The sequence below is a fragment of the Parambassis ranga genome, chromosome 7 (genome assembly GCF_900634625.1).
Source record: "Parambassis ranga chromosome 7, fParRan2.1, whole genome shotgun sequence".
Lineage (NCBI taxonomy): Eukaryota > Metazoa > Chordata > Actinopteri > Ambassidae > Parambassis > Parambassis ranga.
In genome coordinates this window covers 22743210-22768166 of record NC_041028.1, presented here as the reverse complement: position 1 = coordinate 22768166, position 24957 = coordinate 22743210, and the positions used below count along the sequence as shown (strand labels likewise).

The 24957-nt window shown below is 41.0% G+C and overlaps 1 protein-coding gene across 2 annotated transcripts in view; it reads right to left on the bottom strand.

The window, feature by feature from the left end:
• Window positions 1-683: 683 nt before the first annotated feature.
• LOC114438399 (metabotropic glutamate receptor 4-like) overlaps window positions 684-24957 on the bottom strand; it is a 100207-nt gene continuing 75933 nt past the window's right edge. Inside the window, exons 4-10 of one of the 2 annotated variants that reach the window (XM_028409707.1) lie at window positions 24507-24661; window positions 23942-24082; window positions 14200-14400; window positions 9149-9300; window positions 6805-7725; window positions 3457-3703; window positions 684-733 (exon numbers count right to left, since the gene is read on the bottom strand). In XM_028409707.1, the coding sequence (XP_028265508.1) occupies window positions 684-733; window positions 3457-3703; window positions 6805-7725; window positions 9149-9300; window positions 14200-14400; window positions 23942-24082; window positions 24507-24661 (1867 nt within the window). Of the gene's footprint in view, window positions 734-3456; window positions 3704-6804; window positions 7741-9148; window positions 9301-14199; window positions 14401-23941; window positions 24083-24506; window positions 24662-24957 lie in introns of both variants that reach the window. The other variant, XM_028409706.1, reaches the window with a different exon arrangement.

The following is a 24957-nucleotide window of genomic DNA, read 5'->3' as shown; positions in this document are numbered from 1 at the left end:
CAAACAAACAAAATAAAAATAAACATTTATAAAATATCTGGGGTGACCCACTGCTTTGTTTTCTGGTTGGTTTCAGATATGGTTAGCTCATCTAGGAATACTGAATGTACGGTAGTAAGGCATGTACAGTTCGAAGAGTACTGCAGCTTTCAACTTCGAATGACACCTGTAACCAAAAAAATAATTACTATATTTTTATACGGTTTCATCTTGTTGACTGCATTTGACAAAAACAGAAAACATTTCCCATTTTTGTTGAAATGAGACAGATGATTCAGCCTCGGAGAGAGCTGAAACTGTGTGCTATACACTACAGTGGAAAAACATACTGTAGGCTCCAATGTGGTTCAGTCTGCCTGCAACTGGAAACGTTCACTGGTCAACACTCACCTCACCTCTTGTGCCTCAGAAAGGGTGGGAAGAGGAAAATTAACTGTCCATGCTCCCATACATCTCTCTTTTCCATCCTGCACTCGGCTAATTTCACATTAATTTGGCATCCAAGCCGTCAACCTGAATCCCTAGAAAAATATGACATCCATTGGAGTGGCAAATTCCCATCTTTCCACCCACACCCGCTTGAACATTCTCAAGTACCCCCCCCCCCCCCAGTATATTCCCCCAGAATCAGGTGATATCTCTTCAGGCAGGCCTTTGCTCCTCTTCCATGGGTCATCTCTGTCTTAGATGGCATGGTTACTGTAGCTTATGTATGTCTGCTTCGAGGCCAACACTGTAAGTGAAGGTGTAGGAGAGAGAGAGAGAGAGAGGGAAAAGGGGTTAAAAATGCAAATAGTGGGAATAAAATTTAAATGGTATATGGGACAGTAATCTTTAAGAATCCAGGATGTTGGAATCTAAATTGATGGGCAAGTTCTATTTATGATGACTTTATTAAACAAGCACTGGTGGAGCTAATCATAATGTAAATGGTGTTTACAGACTGTATTTAAATTGAAATGTGTCATTTGGGATGCAGAAAATGGCAGAAATGTGCCATCAATATTAACTAAACTCAATAAATTAAGAGCAGTCACTGATTGTGAGATGAATTTATTAGGTAATGAAATCTCTTGGTTCTCCGTTGTTACTCATCTCTCTGCCTGGACCACTGCAAGTGTTGTTACATAGTAGTACATGGTAACAGTGCAGACATTCTAACAACATATCACCATGGAATATAATAGTGATGCAGATGCAGTCAGAATCATTGATATCATTTTCTGTACCAGTTTCTACAGCATTCATTGTATCCAGATAAATTCTGTTTGGGTGTTTTTCTCATAGCTGATGCTATTAAATTGAGTCCGAAATGAATTGGTGTACAGACGCCAAGCAGATCACAGAAATGGTACGCCATAAAAATGCAGCAGTGACCATTCAAATGCGAGTCTTTAACCACATGCAAAGACCCGAGAGCTCTCTGTGCACCAAGCGAAGCATGCAGCAGTCAGTGTAACAGTCGCCATTTTGAATCCTAAAGTGCTTTACTTGTAAAATACTATTAAGGCAATATGTGATCCGACTTGGCACTATAAGTGTTGTCATCAATGTTTGATATTAGTTCTCATTATTCTTTAACATTCTTTTCATGTTTTATGGAATTTCAAATCAGCTGTGAGTAAAAACACGCAAAGGCAGATGACCCGAGGGCGGACCACGAGCCCCAGACTGCTGGTCAGAGGGAGCTGTCATACATACAATACCTGCATTTATGTGTGCCGTCATGCTTGTCTGCACACATATGTCTGTGTGCAAGTGTCAGTGCGTGTGTCTTTTTTTTTTTTTTTACAAAATAAAACTGTCCTCAGTGAGCATGCTCGGAGGTGGTAATCACACTACCAATCTGCCAATCTGCCCGCAGCAGCCTTGGCTGATTGAATATGTCAGAGGGGATGAATCCAATCAGAAGCCAGCTGAAAGCCAGAGTCAGGGCAAAAGTGCTGCAGAGGAGAAGATGTGTAATAGTGAACGCTTGTGTGTATTTGTCAGTGCCATGTTGGGTGTGTGTGAATGGGGGCGGTATTCTTGCCATTTCATCCAGAGCATCTCTTCCAAGAGAAGCATTGATAAATGAACCTTATTTGAATATTTATGTGCTGCGAGGCCAAGATAAAGAATAGATGGTCCAGAAAGAATTGGAGCTGGCAGACCCATCTGTCTTTTCCTGTTCACTCTTATTGTTGTTGTTGTCCCATTACCACAAATTCCTTCTTTTGTCAACAGGGAAACAAATTACAGGGGACACATGGCTATCGCTTGTCTCCCGCACTCAGGCAGAGTGGTGTCATCTTCCCACATTAACAGACTTTACCATGCTGATTGGCCCTTTTACAGCACCACACACCAATGTCGTCCATCCAGCTTAATGTCAGTTTGTCAAGGGGGTGGATTTGTGTTTGTGTGATTACTGCCCTGTGTCATTCAGGCTGCTGTATTTTAGCCAGGGGGGCAGCTGGGATGCTTTGTGCATAGTGCAGGCACAGGCACGTGTGTTGTGGTGGACATTAGCAGGAAAAAAAAATGTGGTAACACATAATAAAAGGACAGAGTCATTGTCTAATCGGGTTACCTGAGAGTCTAAAGTCCCTCACAAGGCTCCCCTCCCTCAACACAGTCTGACACATAAGCACAAAGAGCATTTGTTAGAATTCACAGTTCAGACCAGAGGAGGGAGAATAGCACCTATAAATGGGATTTTATAAATGGATAAGATATAACAACGTTGTACCGAGGCAGCGTACATGCACGTGTGGGTGCAGGCTTTTTCCTCCTAATACACACCATCATCACATACTGTTCGGCTTGACAGAGTTTAAAATCCAGACCTTCAGTAATCAGAACATGTGGGGTTGCTTGATTGGATTTAAGCCTGCCCCCACACAGGGGCCTGCCTTTTCATACACTTTATCTGGGTGATTAAAATCCAGCACTGCTGTGATACCCCTCCCTTTCATCTCTTTTCAAAATCAGAACAGTGTGGGCACCCTGTCACACCTCCTGATTCACAAATCCAGTGTGAGAGTTGGTGAGAATAAAACTATTTGGCTCCAACGTGTCAAAATGCAGGATAATCCTGGTAAAAACAGGAAAGCTTCTCTTTTAAGAGTATTTATTTTAATTTTCGTATTCCACACTGTAGAATATGCCATTTATGCATTCTTGGATCATACTTAATCTTACTTCTATTGTTTGCTGTCCGCCATGGCTTATAAAAAAGAAAAAAAATGGCACTAAAATGGCACCCTAATTTTTAATATGCACACGTAACACTTGCCAATTTCCCAAACTGCTGAAGTACAAATTCTATTATGTTCACCTAAAAAGAGTTCATTATGTTTTACACGTGTATAGCTAATACTGGTAATACACACACACGAAATGCATCAGCCCCAGACTAAGGTCTGCTTTGTGTTTTTTTTTTTTTTTTTTTTTTAAATTGAACATGATACCGACCTTGTGTTTCCAGACTTTCGCAGAGTTCAGACTTGGCCTCTCCATTTGGCCTCAGGCCGCCTTTGGGGTTGAACTTGTTGGACATGGTGGCTGCGGTAACCACAGCCTTCAGACTGCGTTTGCGCTTAGGGACATTCTGCTCTGGATGAAAGAGAACCACGTAGACCTTAGGCATGTAGAGCATTCCCAGAGAGACGGACGCACTCAGGCTTACAGAGATGGTCAGGGTTGTGGTTTGGATATACATCTGCAAAAATGGGAAGAGATATAATTATTGTTGAAGCTGCTCTGATGACTTAAAACGTAACTCATGTAAAGAAGTGGAGTTTGAACAGCGCACAGAACAGACACGGTTGCTGCATTAGGGTATAATGTCTCATTGCCCCCCCCCCCCCTTTATTTATATTCCCATCACTCTTCCTTCATTTTGTGCTTATTTGTCATATACATCTATAGGAAGCGCCCCCCTCCTAATCTGTGTCTGTGTAGTCTATGTATTACCCCGAGGTTTTTAGACATCAGCATAAGGATTGTGTGTTCTCTGAAGCCAGTGACAGCTGCAACTCACAGCTGGGTAGCAGATATATAGCTTTGGGCAACAACCAGGGAGTGGAGTGAAACATCCTACAGCATATTAAAAAGTGCCTGCCAGTGATTTTTCATTTATGATAATCATTCCAGAAACTCAGACACAGCCCCTCTCTGATGTGTTGATGTAGAGACGGTGTTGAGTCAGGACAGGGACTGTAAAAATAATAATAATATCTACTGAAAGGTGCTCGAAACATCACGTGAAGACATTCTGCAGCTCAGAAATGTACATTTATATATGTAAACAATTGCAGCGATCCTTCTCTATCTTTTCACAGTCCTGCAGTGTAAGAAGACATTAATTAGAAAAAAAGGGGGGAAACAGCTGACTTTGCCTCTGCCTTTGAAGTTGATGAACACAAGGCGGCGAGTGGACAGTGGAAAACACAGCTGTGAGAAATCCGTCATAGAGGTTTGCCTGAGGTTTGGTCTGACATTACATTTGCAGACATCACAAATGACGGAGCTGTTTGACATGGGAATAGCCAACAGGCCTCTGAACCACATGTCAGCATTTATAGATGATGTTTCCAAACCTGCAGTCATATGACTTATGTTGTTTGTGCAAATACGCTTTTGCAATATTTGTCTTAATTCAAGATGATATAAAACCTCTACCGTTCAGGTCAATATCAGAATTCAAAATCAGAAACCCAGTAATAAAACATATGGAGCGTTGCAGCTGTACTTTAGCTACCCACTACCCACAATGATTAAGAAATCATTTTGCAGAGCACGCAGTCAGTTCAATGTAAAACAAAATCTATATGAAAGCTCTGCAGACATTAAGCCTCTAAAACCATGCCATTAAAGGTGCCAGTGGACGATGGAAACGACGGAGCCCTGTGTTCCATCAGACTGCAAACAGCACATGGGCATTCCTGTTGTAATCTCCTGAGAAGATTACACATGGCCTGGGGTGAGTTTGGAACAATATTGCTAGCCCCTCTGGAGTACAGAGTGGAGTCACTCTGTAAGGAGAGGCGAGACCCTTGTCCACTTCCATCGGCCTTGGTGACATAAATTTTTCCCTGACATGCCGAAATAATTGCCCATCTGCTCCATCTGCACAGTGGGGGGTAACAGGACAGGGGACAGAAACGTTACAACCATGTTGACTGGAACTGTCTTATTTAAGTCCTTATACTTTTAGAGTAGGTACATCATTAATGAAATTATTCACTGTTGCTTTTACAATATGTCAAAAAGTCCAAGTAATTAGTTAAAAAGGATACAGGCATGCTTCCTGCAGAAGCTTTCAAAGACCAACAGGCAACACAGACTAGTAAACTTTGTTTTGCCTGGTAGCAGAGAACTCCTTTACAACCCGACATATCCCAAGATCCATTTACGGCCGGCCACAGTTTGTGGACTCTGCAAACAGAACTTTGGCAGTCAGCAGTTACAACTTAAAATGTTAGCAACAGATGCAGCTCCCAAGGTTGCTAGGTGACAGGAGTGATGCTTTATGGCCATTGTGAAATGTGGTGGAAGTCAGACCAAAGAGCAGAAAGCTTGGTTCAGCCTGTGTTTACCCTTCGTAGTCTGAAAAGGCCATGCCTTTCTGTGAACTGAAAGAATGTTACAGCTCTTTCTCTGTAATATAACACCACAAATTTAAGGGTCAGCCTGTGAAAGGCCACAGGATGGCGTGTAATTCAATAAAACCAAGGCCCTCTTTATCAAAAGGCACTTTTAACTCGGACTTGTTAATATTTAATGGTGTTTATATAGACAATAGTTAATGAATAAACAGGGAGATGTGTTTATCATCTGGGGTAATAAAAGCAAGCTGCTTCCCAGAAAACAGTAGAACATAACATTTGCAGATTGAATCTTACAGGTTAGCTGCCCAAACATTCATTTTCTTCTACAATATGACCTTCAGCCTTTGTGGTAACATAACAAGTCTTTGAGATACGCAGTAATTTGGTGTAACAGCTTCATTCATCTACCTGCTCCTGAGTAGCTGAGATAGAAGTGGAAGACAGACATATTTGGAATCTGTGGCCAACCATTGATTACAAATGGGGCCTAAATTAGAAGAATCATTTCCTTGAGAGCCCAAAATATTGTTTCAAACTGAGGAGAACAAACCCTGACTGTTGCTGGTTGTTTTTCACACTTGTTCTTCTGTTGCTGACAATCTAAAGGCTGCTATTATATTTATTGTGTAGCACCATATTGATGCTTCTTTGCCATTGGTTGTCTGACTCTTCCTCGCTCTGCTTCTTCATCTTCTATATTCTTCTCTAAATTTAGAAAACAAGAAACATCAACAGCCACAGTAATTCGATGCTACTTCACAAATAATACACAGAAATCTATTTCTGCCTGTATGAATGTACCGTGATTGACTTCTCCCAACCACGGAAAGTTAATTCAAACACACGCACAGAAACACTAAAGACAACATATTCAAGCAAACTTGAGGTGAATAAATCATCCCTCTCAAGCCGACTCTAAGAGCCTTGTAATCCCCGCAGTGAAGCACAAAGCACATCAGCTCATGATGTATAGTGGCAGCATCCACAGACATAAGAGGGTGATGCTATACAGCCAGCATAATTTTCAGAGGCCATTTTCTTCACAATGAGCAAACTCAGAATAGAAGTCTGACATCTGACACACACACAAGTGATCTAAATTGACTTGCTGCTATTGTTAATACACGACAACGGTAATTGGATATAAACAGCTGTAAGAATGAGGTAAACCTGGTTCATTATTTTAACACATTTCAATTGAAAATTGTACCTTTTCTGCTGACTGTGAGGTGCCAAAGAAGATGGGGATAAAGGCAAGCCACACGATGCAGGTGGTGTACATGGTGAAACCGATGGGCTTAGCCTCGTTGAACGTCTCAGGAACCCCTCTGGTCTTGATGGCGTAAACTGTGCAGGTGACCATTAGTAGCATGCTGTAACCCAGCAGACAGATAAGAGACAGGTCTGAGATGTCACATTTCAAAACACCCCGGGCCATTTTAGGATTGGCTGTACGCTGGTCCTCGTAGTCGATGATGGCTTGCGATGGGTCGACACCAAACCAGATGCACACTCCGAGCAGCTGCACTGATATTAGGCTGAACGTGATGACTAACTGGGAGGCTGGGGAGATGAATCGAGGGGCGCTGACGGACACCTTCCCCTGTTCAAAAATCCTGTAGATGCGATTGGTTTTAGTAAGCAGGGCTGCATAGCTTATACTCATGCCCAGGCCTAGGAAAATCCTTCGCAGTGAGCACACGAACACATCAGGAGTGGAGATCATGAGGAATGTTGTAGCGTAGCACAGAAAGATGCCCGTCAACAGGACATAGCTTAACTCTCGACCTGAGGCCTTGACAATGGGTGTGTCATTGTAGCGCACAAAGGTGACGACCACTAGCAGAGTAGCCATGATTCCGAATACTGCGATGAGGACTGGGATGACTGCCCACGGGGAGCTCCACTCCAGCTTGACAATGGGAATGGGATCGCAGCCAGTGTGATTCTCATTGGGCCGCAAATCAAAGCGGCACATCTTGCAGGTGTAAGTGTCTGCCTGATACTGGTAACCATCACAGTTCTCGCAGTGCCAACAACACGGTATTCCCTTGACTGTCTTCTTCCGCTGCCCAGGACGGCATGGTTGGCTGCATATAGACGAGGGGACTTCTTTTGTTGCGCCAGGCCACTGCATCTCATTGGTCTGGAGGGAAAAGTATGAGAAGGGAGACATTTAATCTCTATCTGTGTCCAAGCAGAGTTTGTGTGCAGTACGTTTATTTTCATGTGTACTAGAACATTCATTTTGTGCGAAATTAAAAATCTGGTAACAACTGCCCAACCCTAACCTTAAACATCTGTCATTTAAACTTCAATTGTGTGTCATAGCTCACAAAATGTGCCTGTGTGCTTTTTATGCTTTATCATGCAGTTTTGTCAGATAAACAGCACAATATTGGTGCTGTTCTGACGGTTTTATTGCACAGCCCCCAAAATGAGCACTTATCAATGCGCAATGAACACAGAAGTTGTTTGCTACTTATGCACTTACAGCTTGGCCTAATGCACTATATGTAGACACGATGCATCTCTCCATACTAATAATGTTCTACTCAGTTCTTCTGTGCAAAAATTTAAATTTAAAACGTTTTTTTAAAAACAGGATAAACCAACTTTTAAAGGTCAGTGTGGCAGGAACATTAACACAACTAACAACTTTTCACCATCTAATATTAAACACACTGCGATGCGTGACAACACAATTTAATTAAGACCTGGTAAATGAGTTTACACACACACAGCAGTGCATGTAAATGGGATATTCACCACATGAAAGCTGTAGTCTTTTTATCAAGACATCATTGTGTAAACTCATTGAATTTAAGCCCAACAGGAAATGATTTTGCTCCTTAATTACTCCCAAAGAATGTTGCACTTAAGTCCCGGAAAGTTAAATGGATTGAAGCTGCTTGGTGCTACAGTCCCAGCACAGTGCAGCACAGCACCGTGTGCTGTTGCATTGACATTATTCATTTTTACTGCAACACACTTTGCTTAAGTGTTGTTACTTATTAAGTGAAATAGGCTGCAGAAATGGATAAGCAATATTAAATTATTCAAATAAAAATCTGGATAGTTTTATAGATTGGCGATGCCGTTATGGTCGATCTGCATGCAGCAGTGTCTCAGAACCTTGTTTTTTACGGAAAGCCAATATTATATAGTATGTGCATCAACAAAATGAGAAGACACCAGGGGGCTTATGTATGATGCATAGCTACAAATATGATGCATGAATATTTTTTACTCTTCCCAAAAGTTTGTCATTTAAAACATAATGCAACACTGCAGAGCTGGTATATGCATGTGTATGTACCGTGAGGAGGAATGTGGTATTACTGTATATGACAGCAACTGTCAAAACAAGGTTGATGCAAAAACATGCTTTTTACCATAAAGCAGACCAGGATCTATTATTAATATAATTCTGTTGACTGTTGCCCTGTAAACCTGACATAAGCAGCATGGGAGGGTGCATACATGAAGCTTTACTGTGTGTGTAACAACACTGTAAATGTTACATAATGTTGATTGCAAGACTACACAGACACTTCTAACTCACTCACTTCTAAGTGAAGCTGGTCCGTCCAGTGACCGATGATCTTGTACTCTGTAGTGTTATTTGTCATCTGGTATTGGTAGATTTCATAGCGACCAGGAGCATCTCCATTCACATTGAAGACCACCGGGATGCCAGCAATTCCTAAGGAAGATAAAGAATAATAAATATATTATTGTTTTATTGTTTTGTACACAGTTTGCAGCATACGTGCACTCTAATGGTGAACCACACTGTGAGAAATGTGTGGTCTTATTCCCACACTGCCTGAGATGAAATGAGGTTGTGAGGGAGACTTCAAGTCAGTGCAGTTATAGTGTTAATGATGGGAGCAAAATGGATGTTGACAGGCATGTTGTCCTGGTCCTTTGAGGAGGGGCCAGGGCTGCTGTCTGTTCATGTTCCCATATCATTTCACACTTCTTCATTCTGCTTATTGCCCCATTGCCTGTTATCCACAAGGTCCCCACTCAGAGTGCTAACGAACGACAGCACTGATTTTGATTACCACTTTGAGGTCTCTCTCATGTCTCTCTGCTTCCTGCTTCTGCCTGTTTCTCGGCCAGCCTACAATCCCCTCTTGAGCTTCGCAAGCGGTTATAAAATTGTGTTGTGTGAAAACGAGGATTCGTGTGGTTTAATGATGAGAAGGCCACCACGAGGAAAAGGACCATCAGTAGCATCCCAGTGTCTGTCTATGTAGTGCTTTCCAGGGGAGAGTTGATTATGTTCCAAAAGTATTGACTCATCTGTTATAAGAAAAAAACAGAATGAGTGTTTTAACCGGTCACAGTATTGATTTTGGTTATAGTTGGAACCTGTGAGTCAGGCTTTGAGACCTGAAAAGTATTTTCTCTCCTTTGCAAAGTTTGTGTTTGTCTTAGGTTTCATCCAAAACCCATGGGATTTAATTGCATTAGTATCATCCTGCTGCATTATCCAGAGGGCATGTCTAAGACAACAGGAGGCAGTCTTTGCAATTATGAAGATTCTATTGCTGATGTGAGCAAGAAAAAGAATTGAGTGGGATGTATGTTTCGACTAATTTGATTGCCTTAATCGATTAGTTTCACCTCTTAACTTGCAAAACGATGCTGCAATTTTCATACACAGCCAGCAAAATATGAGTAAAACTGCTTGTGTAATCCATCCAACCAGGTCAGAACCTGATAGCTAAAAGTGCTGCATGCTGCGACATGAACATTTTATGAGAACATACTGTTTATTGTATGGTATACAAGACATTGTTTTTGTGTCTCAGATCAGTGGTGGCATTCTTTAGAGGCTGCATTTGAAGACTGGTTGTGGTGTGACACGGCGATCTTATTACAAAGGCTCCTTTGTGCCCTACAAATACTTCTCTACTGCACTAGGTTCAGGTAATTGGACAAATGCTAGATGACTGAGTCCCAATGTTTGTTGTTGTTTTTTTTCCCTGTTTGTTCACAATACAATGCAGCATTTATATTATACATGTGGCAACATTTCTTGTGGAGTTTAAAGTGGTTTATGTGCATGAAAAGTATAAAATCTAACTTGTTTAGCCCCACTTTCTGCTAAGATGCAAATCAAAACAGTATTAGCCTGTGCCATACATGTTCATTTTGCACTCACAAGCTAATAATCCAAAGTGAGAGCAGTCTTTAATGCTGTGATGCAGAGGTGGCTTAAATGAGCTCAGTTTCTTTAATAACTACTTGTTATGTTTTTAAGTATACCAGAGCAGTCAGAGACATTTCCCCTTCATAAGGAGGCCAAACGCTGCATGGTTATTAATCATCCAGTTCAGCCGAGTTGGGGGCCAGAGCAGTGTTGATTATCTTTTTAGAGTTTACTCTAATATTATGACACTGACCTCAGAAGTGCCTTTTATTTCAAACTGGAGCAGACTGCTTAATAGTTATCATTTCCCTGATAAATAAGCAATATATGGTATGTTATGTTATCTTAAGCTACGCTACATTTTTTTTATACAAACAACCATGCTTTTTAGCCCTAGAGTACCTCTTGTTACAGTCTACTGTATGTTTGCAGAAAAGTCTGGGTCACAACCACATATTCACAGCATACTTTAACTGTACCTATTAGCAAATGACTGTACCTTATAGTGATATATGATCCTGTAACCAAGGCCGTCCTCAGGTTACAGTAATTAGACCTCATGAAAGGAGGCAGCTGTAAATGGCTCAGCTGAAACCCTGAAGTAACAGCGCCTGTTTAATCACAGCACGTCTAACACCGCTTTACTATCAGGATTATGTCTTGCAAGGTTTCTGTCGCTGTGCAAAATGGCCTCAGGAGGCGTGTTAAGTATTCCTAAAGGTAAGCGACAGCGGTATCCTTCAGTGTCGCAGTGATTACAATCTTAATACCCTGTGTCAATACGTATCGGGCCACATCTACAGTATCTGGAGTGCTTGGGTTTCCTTTGCTTTCAGTCAGCCTGGATGCTTGCAGGAAATGCCCAGAATTGTCTGGGATTGTTTGGACATTCCTGTTGTGTTCCTGCAGGCCTTTTAAATTCTCCATTCCGTGTGCAGAAAGACTCTTAAAAGCAAAGCCAGCGGAGCGGTATTCCGGTAATGTGTAGCATTGATTTTCTAGGCATCCCCACTGTAAACCCAATGGCTTCAGTGCTGACAAGCCTTCCAGTAATATAACACCATGAATAAAGGAATGCATAAAGAAGTGAAGTTTAATTCTATAATGCACGCCTGCTCCTCAGACCTTTAGATAGAAGCTTAGTGAGAATTGATCTATCTTGTTGGAACTCAACACATATTGGCCTCAGGATACAAATACTAATAATTTCTTTTTTTTTTAATTGTAAACAAATGGGGACTGAGCTGCTTACAGAGCAACAAGCGCACTCAGGATCAGGGTTTGACTCTAAAGATGGGGCCTACAGTAAAATCCTGCCCTGAGTGCTGCACTGCTTCCGCTCAGAATCCATGAGACCTAAATGCTGCAAATACAAAGTGTCAGGTTAAACTTTACAATCCACAACAGTAAAGGTCATGTTGACTGCATTATTTAAACATCCATCCTCACTTTATTGTACTTCCACATTATGTATATTCATGTTCTCAAGTTGCATAACAACCTTTTAAAATGGAATACGAGGCCCTTTAAATGACATCATCTCTGCTTGACTTCGACCTGAGCTGCAACATTCGACTAATACCCCGTTCACACTGGGGAAAAAAATCTGGCTAAAGCGGGATTCGGGCCTATCCAGATGTGTTTTTTCTGAGTGTAAACACCTCGAATCCGGCTGTATCCAGTTTGATTCCAATCAATTGGCTCAAATGTGGCGAATCCGGCTAGCGGCATGCTACTTCCGGTTAGCGATGTGCTACTTCCGGTTCACGGGGCGCTAAACGCACGGCGCACACGCGGTCCTACCACGTCCTGAACGGACTCTGTATATTACGAGGCACCACCTAGTGGTTTGGAGGACAGCAAACACGCTGGATGAAGCTGGATTGAGTGCGGACACAACTGTGTTAGCCAGATTTGAAAATAGGTCTGAACGCATCCAGCTTAAAGGCTGTCTGGGCTCAATCCTACTCTAGCTGGAATGACTTTCTCCAGTGTGAATGGGGCCTAATTGCATGAACAATCCACAATCTAGCTGCCAGCTGATTCGTTCAGAGGTTTTTGTCTGCTGTCTTTTGTTGAGCAGACTGTGTCCAACTTCCTACAAGGCTGCTGTGAGAAGCTGTGCTAACATGTTGTCTGAAAACTCTGGATTCAAACATCCCTGCAGAATGAGAGATGTTTTTAAAACTGTTTGAGACAGTAAAAATGTGAAATGCCAAGTAAAGTTTCTTGCTTCATGCCTGCAAACAGTTTGCTAGTTCTGTGTATCATTATTCCTGTCATGTTCTGTACTTGGTTATGACATGACTGCCCCTTACCCAAAGATCCCACCCTATAATTGTCATAGAAATAAATGCATCCATAGCTATATAATCTTCTGTGAGGGTGGTTTGAGACAGTGTCAAACCACTTGTCTTGTGCTTGATTGCATAACCCTTCACACATCTGACGTATAATTAGCTTAAGCTGTTATAACTACTAATGTTGACCGATGTTTGACCCCAATCTGCATATATTTCTATTATATTTTCATGTACCAGCATGTTCATGTGCATGCTGCTTATGTACTGTATGTACCTTTTTGCTGTGCCTATAATTAATTCTCAAAGTTCTACTTTTTTCTACATAAGTGTCGATTTTGTTGCCTTACACTGCTTGTAAACTTTCTAAATAGTTTGACACTTATGTTGTAGAATATTCTATCAAGCCCATCTTTCTAATAATCACTTCTTGGGGAGGATAAGCAGACAAACACTGTGCTGGAGGCTTTCTGTCTTAAGATGGTTGCTCAATATTTCTGTTTTTGATGACCCTTGACAAACTCCATTTCTCGTACGCTCACACCTGCAGGTGAGTCAAATGGCCATGACAGCTAATAACAGCAGTATAATACACCGACCATGGCTCCTCTTTATATTTAAACTGCATCTTTCTGAAGAGATTAGTTTCCACTAAGACCAAAAATTTAAATAGAAGTTTACAAAAGACGAGCGCTAAAAAACTACTGATGCCTGTTCCTGCTTTGTGCTGTCCGTTAACTCTCATCCCACTCTCATTTATGTACATTTTTACTCAGCAGCCGGTGCACTTGAAGCAGGAAGATCTCTTGCGTGGGCAATTCACTGCTGACAAGATAAGGCGGGAAATCTCATAAAGCACAGTTCCTGCGCATCATCAACTATGATAAAACACGCTGTTCTGCTGCTGATTGTCAACCCTCCTACGGCTCTCTGCCTCTCTCTTAGACTTGCTGGGAATAATTTACATACAGGAGCCTGATAATTGGAGACCACTGTACGTACTCAGTAAGGCTCTGCATGTTGGTTAACCCCACAAATAGGATGTGAAAGCAAACATTGCTGTAATTTAAAATACATTTCATAGAGTACTTTAAGTGGTAACAGTCTTGTGATGCATGCAGGTAAAAGGGGGAATACACACCTGTAAAATTGACATGACGGATGTACTTGAGCAGAAGTGTGCCGTTGATGGTGTCCATCTTGGAGCAGAGACCAACTTTCCCAGGACACAGGTCTTTGTGCATGTTATGTAGAGCGTGAGCCATGGAGTAAACAGCATCTATCACGAACTGGACCTTCCCTTCCTGTTCGTAGGATGAATCTTTCCCGATCCGCTCATGGTCTACAAGAGAACATAAAATGAAAACCCATGAAATGGCGCCCCACGTGGGATCGGCATAATTTCGGCTCACTGATTATTTACAATTGATTTAACTGGCTGTACTCCTTCACATTTGACAGCCATGACAGGAAAATCTAATATGAATGGCATGATATTCAGAACAAAGAAGCAGCTCAACAATCAATGGCAAATGTAAGAACTAAACAATGATTGCTAGAAGTGTAAAATCAAGCTAATGATAACCTTTCACAAGGCTTGATTACTCAATTGTGATACCATTTTTTGTCACTTGGTTTATTTTACGTAGAGAATGGCATTGAATTGTTCCTATTATCTACTAATTGTATGACATTTTTTTTCAAGGCATCAATCACAGACTCTCCTTCCACAAAATTTAAAATGGTCTCTCATGCTGCCTATCTCATTATTGGCCTGTCGATCACTGATTAAAATCGCTCGAAAGGATTCAGCAAGACTCCTTTTGGCATCCTAACCTGCACCTATGGAGGGCTGTGTTGCTTCGTTGCAAGGATGTTACATCAAAAATAGACTTTGACATGAAGGGAAGGTTTATCATGCTAAGGCTGGGAACCTTCACTGTACACGCAGGCTTTTGTTTATGAAGTCTTAGTGTTTATCACGTGCCGCCTCGCATCCATTAATCATGAGCACTGACCATGATAGAGTGGCAGAGGAGGACAAGAAGACGCAGCAAGACAGGCCTAATCATTCTTCAGTATTAATGTAATTAGTTATGACAGGTGTATATTAATCATAGCTGGGGCCGTTCTAATGCTTTGAAAATGTGTTAATCGTCAAGCAAGGTTTCGATTAGCAGCTTTAATCTTTTCATTAAGCATCACCGCCCTGCCAGGCTGCTTGGACAGAAAGAGTGACGAATATGAAGCTTTAAGGGACCGTCCGAATCAATGATGTTTGATGTTGTTTTTCTTTTTTTTTTGCAGCCTGTAGTGCTCCACCAGATTGTTTTGATGTAGGTTGCTAAGATTCGGAGGCATCAGCCATAGATTTCTGCCTTCTGCCTTCTTTCCAGTGTAATGGAACTAGATGACGCTGGCGGTGTTCAATCTACAGACCTTTGCAATTTCCTGCACTACACCCAAATTACAGCAAAGAATGCAGGAGTTCGTCATCGGCTCGTGCCTTCTGTGACAGCTTGACTAGTAGTAAATATGGATACCCTTCTCTTTGGTTGTGTGGGGTGGATGCATGCTCCTCCACAGTGAAGTGGTTGCAGGGTGTAGTATGGTGAAAAGGAGTTTTGACATGAAAATAGTCACAACAAGTAACCTTTCTTGTGTCATGATTTCTGGAAATAGAATTCCTGAGTTATTCAAACAGTATTTGTTGGCGCTCTGAGCATTATGAGTGCCATCTACTTTCTGCCATTGTATTGGAGAGTAGGCAGAAATCTCTGTGGCTGATACTTCAGAACAGTTTGAATGGATGAATAGCACAATGACGGGTTCTGTCTCTGCTCATTGCACAAAAATAAGGCCAACATCGTGCCTGCAGGCGCTGCCATGTTTGGAAAGAGACGCCATATTTGAGTCAAAGTTCAATTGAATTGAACAGCATGATTTCCCCTCCCTCTCCTTCGTGTGTGTGTGTAGCTTGCCTGCCTCCTTTGGCTGCTGACAACAACATTGCTTAGCCAACAATAACATATTAAATGCAAATGTATTGGAAAAAAGAGCTCCTCAACACAGATCAGCAGGATAAAAAACAGTTAAACAACCTATAAAGCACCTCTGGGAAAAATCTGAGAGTGTGTTTACTTTTTAGTTGGGTCCTATCCACTAACATGGTGGAGGCTGGGTTTATGACCTTTACTGCAGGCAGCCACTAGATGTTTTACCTCACCATGTCATCAGTCTTTGGCACTTCAGGCAAACAGTCTTTATTATTTATTTATGTAAATTATGAAGAATTACATGTTTCTCTTTGCTGGATGTTGTTGATTGTCTGCAGCAGATTGACTTGGTGACAGAAGAAGCAGGTAATAAGGGTAACCTGTAATTTACCTGCCAGCTAGCCTCCTTTCAGGTTATTATTCTTATTATGTAATTTTTTGAAGATGAGAGAATTAAGAGAAGAAGAACACTCACAGGTCCTCACACTTTGTTGTCATGCAGATTTCAGTGTTGGTACAGCTGTGATTAAGGGGGCTAAGAAAACACCGGTGCTCCACATGTGTGCTGCTTTACCATCTGTTATTTAAAGCCATTTCAACACTGCTATTCTTTTCCTCTAGTGGTTGGTCATTTTCCTCTTCTGCTGCGAAATACATGAGAATTACTGATCTGATTCTTGCAATCTGAAATTAGTTGTCTGCAGCGTAATTGCCCTTAATTGCTCAGAATGTGACAGAAAGGTCTTTGGAGAGACACTCAGTGTTTAAAAGGAAATACGACAGGAGAGACAAGTGACTGTTGAAGGTACTGATACCATCTGACACTGGTTCATTCTGTATGACAGTGTCTTAAGAGCTTATTAAAGTCCAAACAAAAACACTGACATTCTGTATTGGAGGTTCATTTGCATGAGCTCAGGAGATGTCAGTTTTCTTCTCTGTGCCCTGAAGGTTAATGCGTTTTTAAAATAATTAAATCCTCTGCTTTTGAATGCAGCATGAGAAGTAAACAAGTTTGAAATTTGATAAATATGTACTGTAGTACGGTGCCTGGTTTTGATGAACCCTGAAGAAAGACTTCTGTAACCATTCATGTCAATAGCACATAAGTAGCTAGAATGGCAGTGATCAATTTGCTGAGGTGCTCCAGTGAAACTTTGTCCAACTGTGCTTCTTTGCTGTTTTCTAATTACCCAAGAGTTATGTTTGCAGTGACATTTAGTAATAATTATATTTAAATATATTATTTAAATGATCCACTTGCTGTCACCAAGGGAGCTGCATTCCAGTTCCGTTTGTCATTTCTTTCAATTAAAGCTAACCTTCGTCCTGCGTAACAAAAGCTTGGCCTTTTCACGGTGTCATTCGAGGCAGGTGAACACAACGCAACACAATGTAAACAGATTCATGATTAAATAAAATGAATACAAAAAAACACATTTCATATCTAAGCAGAGACACTTCCATTGTTTTTGTTTGTGGTGTTATCTATATGCTCGACAGCATTTTCCCATGTAGATGTGACAATTTAACAGCAGTGACAATGCTCTGAATGTTTAACAGTGCCTCCCGGTCAGGATAATAAAGACATTAAAAATGAATAACGCACACACACATGAAAGTTTACAGATCTTAGAAAGTACATCAGTTTTCTCTCCTTTCAGTAGTTCACTTTACTCAAAGAGTCCGTTTGAGGTGATTATTCTCATGTTGGCACAAATGTCACAAATCATACTTCACTTTTACAAGAGAATGGTAATCTCAGAGAATCATTACTATTTCAGTGGGTGAGTGTAAAAACAGACTTCTTTGCTCATATTGTACACGGTTCTGTCTGGAGGCCAAAACTGTGAAGTGAAACACTGAAATCAAAACCGGCTTTCATCCACAGCTAAAGTAAAGCTGTTCTGAAGTCACGTTTCATTACAGTCTGTCTTATTTTCTTCCTGCTTCGCTTGGAATATTTCTGTTTCTGACTCTTTTCCTCATAAATATATATAAAGAAATCTAGCTCATTAGTCACATGAGAGTTTTCACTGCTAGATCCTCTGGAGTTTCTTCTAATGCTTAGGTCAGAAGTGGTGCCATTTTTTCCTGTTGTTAATCTCTCATTACATGATTCCAGGCTCACAGTTTTGCATTATGAAAAAAAAGGTAACAAGCCACACTTATAATGTGATCAATTAGTTTAGAGTTAAATAGTTTTCACCTTTTGTACAGTAGCATATTTCTCCTTACAGATGTGGAATCGAATACAATGAAACAAGGAGTGGGGCTGATTGTGAGTCTTAATAATAATACCTTATGTTTAAAGGTAGGGTAGGAGATTTCATTCTGATGCACTTTTTGTTAAATTAGTGTAACTTCTCTTTACAATCCGATAGCAACCAATTAGTTCGGCAGTTTTGCATTAAAACGAAGAATATTAATCATCTGTGGAAGCTATAAAACGCTAAAAACATCAGCCAATCCTCCAGGTGGACCCTGCGTGGAGTATTGTCTGGTTGTCACTCTCTTCCTGCTCTGCGCACACCAGAGAGGTACGTGCATGATGGCCACAGACCGCAGCTCGTCTTTAGGTAATGCGCATCCATGTGATTGGGAGGCGTGGCTTTGGGGTGAGCTCCGAGAGAAAGGGGCGTGTGTTTACTTTCGAAATCTGGCTCTCAGTGAGTTTTCAAAATCTCCTACCCTACCTTTAAGTGGTTAATACAGTCTAAAAGCAAACATAACACTGAAGATTAACTTACTGCAAACAGCTACATTTGCAGTGCATAATGCTATCAGGTATTATTTTGTTGTTAAACATTTACAAAAAAAGATGATTTCCATCTGATTTCAGGGCAAGCATCTCTAAAATGGATCGCTTTACAGTTATCCTTCCAGCTAACTCTCTTTAGACACACACTGTGAGTTCTGTGCCGCTGCATCGACTGAGGAATGCATAAAAAAGCATCTGTTAATGTGGCTGTGGTGCAGGAACGTTAGTCGTGTAAAACAAGCATGAATAAGGTGAAACCTTGCTACTGTGGTTTTTTTTTTCTATCCATGCTTTAGATGTTTTTTTTTATCAAGGTGAGATTCTGAAAGAACACAATGAACCAGAAAACTCTGGGTCATACTGTATGCTCTCGCTCACAGTACTCCTTTTGAATGAAGCCAAATTGTTTCTTCTTCCCTTTCATTCCAGATAAAAGAGCATGCAAAAGTGTAATTTCTATTACTCGTGCACTCTGTGATTTCTTTCTTTGTGATGCTAGAAAATTATGGCTTTCTGTCCGACTAATGTGCTCAGATGATAGAGCATAGAGCAGGTTGGATGGCTGCTCCTTGGTAGGAGTTCATTTTATTTGTTGCTTCACTATAGGAGTGTTACAATTCAACTGATTCAGAATGGTCCATTTTGTGGTATTCTTCTGTCAAACTTTGTTAAAAATATAAGAAAATTGTTGGGTTTGTGAAACATGTATTTTTTTTTTAATTAAGGCCGTTCAAACACTGTGTGTGCACAGCATGCAGAGTGAGCAGTAGCTTCATGTGTGTTTACACAAGTTGCTTTTTCAGCTGCTGTTAATCCATGTTTTGGCCGAGCTCAGTGTACAATCACTGTTGTTACCAGAGTAACACAAGAAGAAGGTAGATGGCCACAGTGGGGTCTAAAAAGCTGGAGTTATTTATGGACAGGAACACAATGAAAAACACAATTTCACAATTATCAGAGTTTTCCTAAGCTTTTTACATGCACATATAACGTTTACATAAATTAACGCACATTTTAACCTAGAGCGGCCGCCTTTTCTTGATGTGTGGGGTTGATGACAGAGAGTGGTGGCTGCCATTTTTAACATAAAAACTTTATGTACCGTGTTTTTCGGACTATAAGTTGCAGTTAGGTGGTGTTAGCCTCATTACAAATATAATGGTAGCTGTTCTGTCCCGCTCCTGACTGGTCCTCTTCCACCCCCAGCTTGTCGACACTTTGCATTCCGAGCATAGGTGACTTGCACGTTCATGAAACCTGTGCTTGCAGCTAAGCCTCACACCTCACCTGGCAACAAGGAATTCTATTTTCTGATTGGTTGATAGGTCGCTAATTCCAGACAGTTATATGAGCGTACAGTAGTCTGCCTTTTACTCATTTGTAGTTTAGTTTATAGGAATTTCTGTACGGTGAAGCTAATCATTTCTCTGCATGAGGACTTGTTGAAATTTTCACTCTCAATGTGTGAGACTTGAGATCCCTGCAGCCGCACCACAAGTTAAGAGAAATTCAAGAGTTAACAGAACGCTAAAACGTAGTGATTTACGTAGGCATCTAAGGGGAGCTCGGCTCCATTATGCATTTTTGGCTGGTGCGACTAATAGTCCGGTGCTACCTATTGTCCGGAAAATACAGTAGGCGCCTTAACTTAAATGAGCTTTACTGCCTCAAGAATCTGACATGGGAGCTATCAAGGTATAACAGTTTGGAACTAACTTTTAGAATGACTCTCTGTATTTATTATTCTGAAGCCGTGCAGGTTAATAATAATTCCTCCACATTTGTTGTTCTTTCGCTCTCTGGCTCTCTCCTTTACAAACCTTGACATTTGCATTGTTGCTCATGGAAATCAAAGCTGTCGAACGCTGCTTGGTTGCATGCAGTGTCCTTGATGTTTTCATTGAGCAGTGGAATTCAGACAATTGAGCAGGCAGGCAGGCAGGCATGTGCTAGTGTCGGGTAGCCTTGATGACTCATGTCTGCAGGGATGTGAAGCAGCAGAGTGACTCAAGCCAGTTTGCTTCACTCAAAGTTTGACCCTCAGCGTGCGCCGAAATGATGTCAGCAAGAAGATCGGTCACACCTGCAGAGAGTGTCATGTCTGCCAAGAGCTTAGTGCCTAAAAACAACTTTAATTACAGGAAATATAATTTTATGAAATGGCTCAACTGTTCTCACTCTATATCACACTACATCTGTTTCATGTTATAAGATGCTGCTTTTGGAAAAATTTGTTACGAACAAGTGAAGCAAACAGTCTCCTGCCTTTCAGTAGTGCACGCTATATTTAAGGGCAAGAGTCTTTTATAAAGTAATTGCTCATTACTGATCAATACATGGCATGATACTGTGCACTGTCTTTCTCTTACTACTGATTTGTCTCCTTTCACAAGCTCAGGCCCTATAGGAGCCCTTTCTTTTTCATTGTGCTCTGTGAAACAGGATCATGTTTTATGGTTCACTGCCGTGAAATACTGTGACTGTAACAGTGACTGTTGAGCACATCTGATAGCAAAGTTTAGAACTGCTGAGTTCTTACACAGCCAACTTTATACATTGGAGCCAAAGGGAGTGTAAACGTCTGATTACATTTTCTGTGAGTTTACTAGGTCTACTTAGTTCTTGTAAGACAGAGCTACAGTGAAAATGCATCCACTGTAGGTGACGTGGGATCTTGACAGTATCAAAATATAGTTAAAGCTAATGCGTGTGTGGAGGTTTCCCCAGTTTAGTGGCGCTCCTGTTGATCTGATCTGTCTCAGTCTAATGTTTTGTTGCAGTTTGGGAATACGGCTGTAAAATGACCTGTGTATCGGAGGTGATGATGTGGATCTGTAGCTGCAAAGTAAACCTTGTCTGCAGGGGCAGCAGATACATGAACACTGGGACAGAGTAGTAATAAGACGTGAATTATACATCTGCACTCTGCACACCAAGCCACATGCACTCCTAATGCCTCAGTCCTGGAAGATGACCTGTTACTAACCCTGCTGTTATGGCACATAAATCAGCAGCCACACACTTGTATTGTGTGATTAAAAGCTTTGATATCACACAAATAGAATAATTACATGCCTATCTAATCATGTTAGTACTTTAAGAATATCATTTTCCAGTCCCTGGTGGTTGATTACAGCCCTCCACAGATTTTTACAAGAGAGGAATTTGCTCTTCCCTGCTTATTAAGTGTGTTATTAGAAAGAAAAAAAAGAGTGTAGACTGTGTTTATGAAAGGCAGTCACAGGAACAGGAGGCTTAAAAGGGGTTGAAGTCTGCTGTAAAATCTGCTTGTTGCATGTAACTTCTGGTATACAACCCTGCATTACAGTGACTACTAAACAAAGGGGTGGGAACAGGAAATGATTCTGCTTCCAAAAGGAACAGTGGGGAGTATGGTGTACTTGCAATAAGCTCTGAGTAAAATGATTGCACCTACTGCCTGTAAAAATTGTACTTGCCCCAGAGGCTACTCAGAGCAAGAAGAAAAGGAGCAGCCAGTTTAGATCAGCAGCCACCCTGACACAGGCATGATTATGTGTTGGATTGTGGGTAACAGGGGTAACAGATTTATATATATCTATATATATATATAGATCTATATATAGATATATATATAGATCTATATATATATCTATATATATATCTATATATATATAGATCTATATATATATCTATATATATCTATATATATATAGATATATATATATATATATATATACTATATATCTAAATATAGATATGCTGAAGGTCAGTCGGCTTTTTCAGCTGCACATCAGTGCATCAATGGTGATTCTCCAGGTTTATCCTGCTGAGATCTGCCTTCTTGTAAAGGTTCAGGTTTTGTGCCACATTGTCACTGACTTCACTGCTTCATTTCCAGGATAAATCAGTGATTACACTGAGAAGGTCCAAAAAGGCAACTAGCTGTAATGAAGTATTTTATTAAAGTTATTATTTAGCAATAACTGGATCTTCATTTGCAAAGGGGTGTGTTTTTCTGGAACTACAGACCGTTTGTGCGGACTGGGCTGTGTCATTTGAGCTGGGTTATGCAAGAGGCATACAAACTAGTACTTACACATCTGAGCAAATCTCCCTTTATACCAGAAGTATTCAAATACACTTTGTGGTTGCTGAGATATACTCTATTCATTTTGGGCATGCCATTTTCAAGCTGATGCCTTAAAAAATAGGCTTGGGGTGGAAAAGGTTAAACAAATACTTTTGTATGATCCACTGATCAACTGTTTCAAGATGGCAAAAGGTGTGTGTAGTTGTTCCAAGCAGCCACATCCCAAGGTGGAGTTAAAAGCAGCAATGACCCTTTGAATATGAGCAGAAAGGTGTTCAGTATCTGACTTCATCTCTTGGAGAATGTTTAGAGGGTTGTGCTCGGTTGTAAACATGAGAAGCGACAGAAATGGTTCAGTAATGAATCAGAAAAGGGAACTCGGATAAGAATTTCAAAGCCTGATGCGTTTCACAGCTCCACACAGCCGGCCAATCACTGTGCACAGGGTTGTTTTGAATGTCATATTGTTGAATCATACACAGCCTCCAATACTGAAATTGTGATCCTGAAAATGTTCAGTTTGTTGCAGTGTCACACAGCTCCTCCAGAGGTAGGTTAGAGATTTCCTCCATACGAGGAGCATGTTGCCAGGTGCCAGCTTTAAACCTGGACTGCTCAAGATGCAGTGTTTTGCTGCACGATGTGGTGGGAGCCGGGCCTGGAGAGCCTCCTGCTTTTAATGACCTGAGTGCTCGTTTATAATGGGCTGCCTGGATTTACTATTGATTATGTTTTCAGCGCATGCGGCGGTGGAGTTTTGTAATTGCTATTGTTGCGCACTGCAAATTCAACTAGCCGCCACACGAGTAATGGGAACATTAATTTCTTGCACTAAATTAGAGATTCCCATTCACTTATCTACTACACCCATTACATTTAGCCTGAATTAGAGGCATGTGATTGTTTTATCCCCGATGACAGATGCTGTTTTTAATACACAACCAAGTACACACACTCACAATGTATTCACAGCACACAAAATCACTTTACTTGGTCATTGATCAAGTGTTCTATATTGATCAAGGGCCTTCTCTGATATAAAGTGTGAACTCACTTGTACACTTTTTGATGCCAGATCCTTTCTTCACCGCGTGTCGACTCAGCTTGCACTGGAAGTTATTTTCCCAAAACTCTGCAAACCAGATGTTCCTTCTGTTGTTCTCTAAGGTGCGGCTTGTGAAGTAGCGATCAAACCCTGGAAAAAATAATTTGAAAATGGTGAACTGTTACCTTTTTTCTGGTGATAAGGATAATCCTATTTACATTACATTACATAAAATAAGTCCACAGAATGAATTGTGAAATGCTTCATGGCCATTTGTGAACTTAACCTCCATTTCCTGCACCATGATTTCTGTCAGTCTGCACCAAACAGTGCATTAAATTATTTTACTGAAAAACAAAAATATGCTGCAGGTAGAAAACACAATTCCAATTGAAAGGTATTACTGTGAAATTTGTGCAGCCTGTCATGAAAAAAATGACAACTCTCGTCAGTGTGTACAAAACAATTCAGTCAAACTGTGGAATGAGACTGGATTGATATAAGGTGCTGTAGCAATGTAATCAAAAAAGTATAAAAGGGGCAAAAATGTAAGGTGAACCCCGGCGGTGATTACCTTTAATGGACTGCCGTTTGGGTAGGATGGTTACGGCGCCTTCTGCCATTTCTTCTTGGTTCAGAATTGGAGCGATTTTTGAGCCCCAGCTGTCTGAACCTACCCAGATGAAATGGCCTGTTTGATTGGCCTTCTTAGCTGCTTGAAGGAGCCGCCTTTTGGATATGGAAGGAAAAGAAAAAAAATAAGGCAACCATTGTCTGATGTATTTCATGCACATTCAGTTTAACAGCAATGAAGCAATTCTCCTATTTAAATGCCCCCTAAAGAAGGAGTGAAGCTGCCAGGCAGGTGGTTACATGACTGCTCTTCTATTTAGAGTCTGGACCAAGTTGCACAGAGGCACTTTGGTGGAAATGAAAAGCCACTAGGCTAGGTAGACTCTATCCATTCCCAGTGCAGCGCAGCTTTTCCCGGCTGTGGCAGAATGGCACCCTTGCCACTTTTGTCC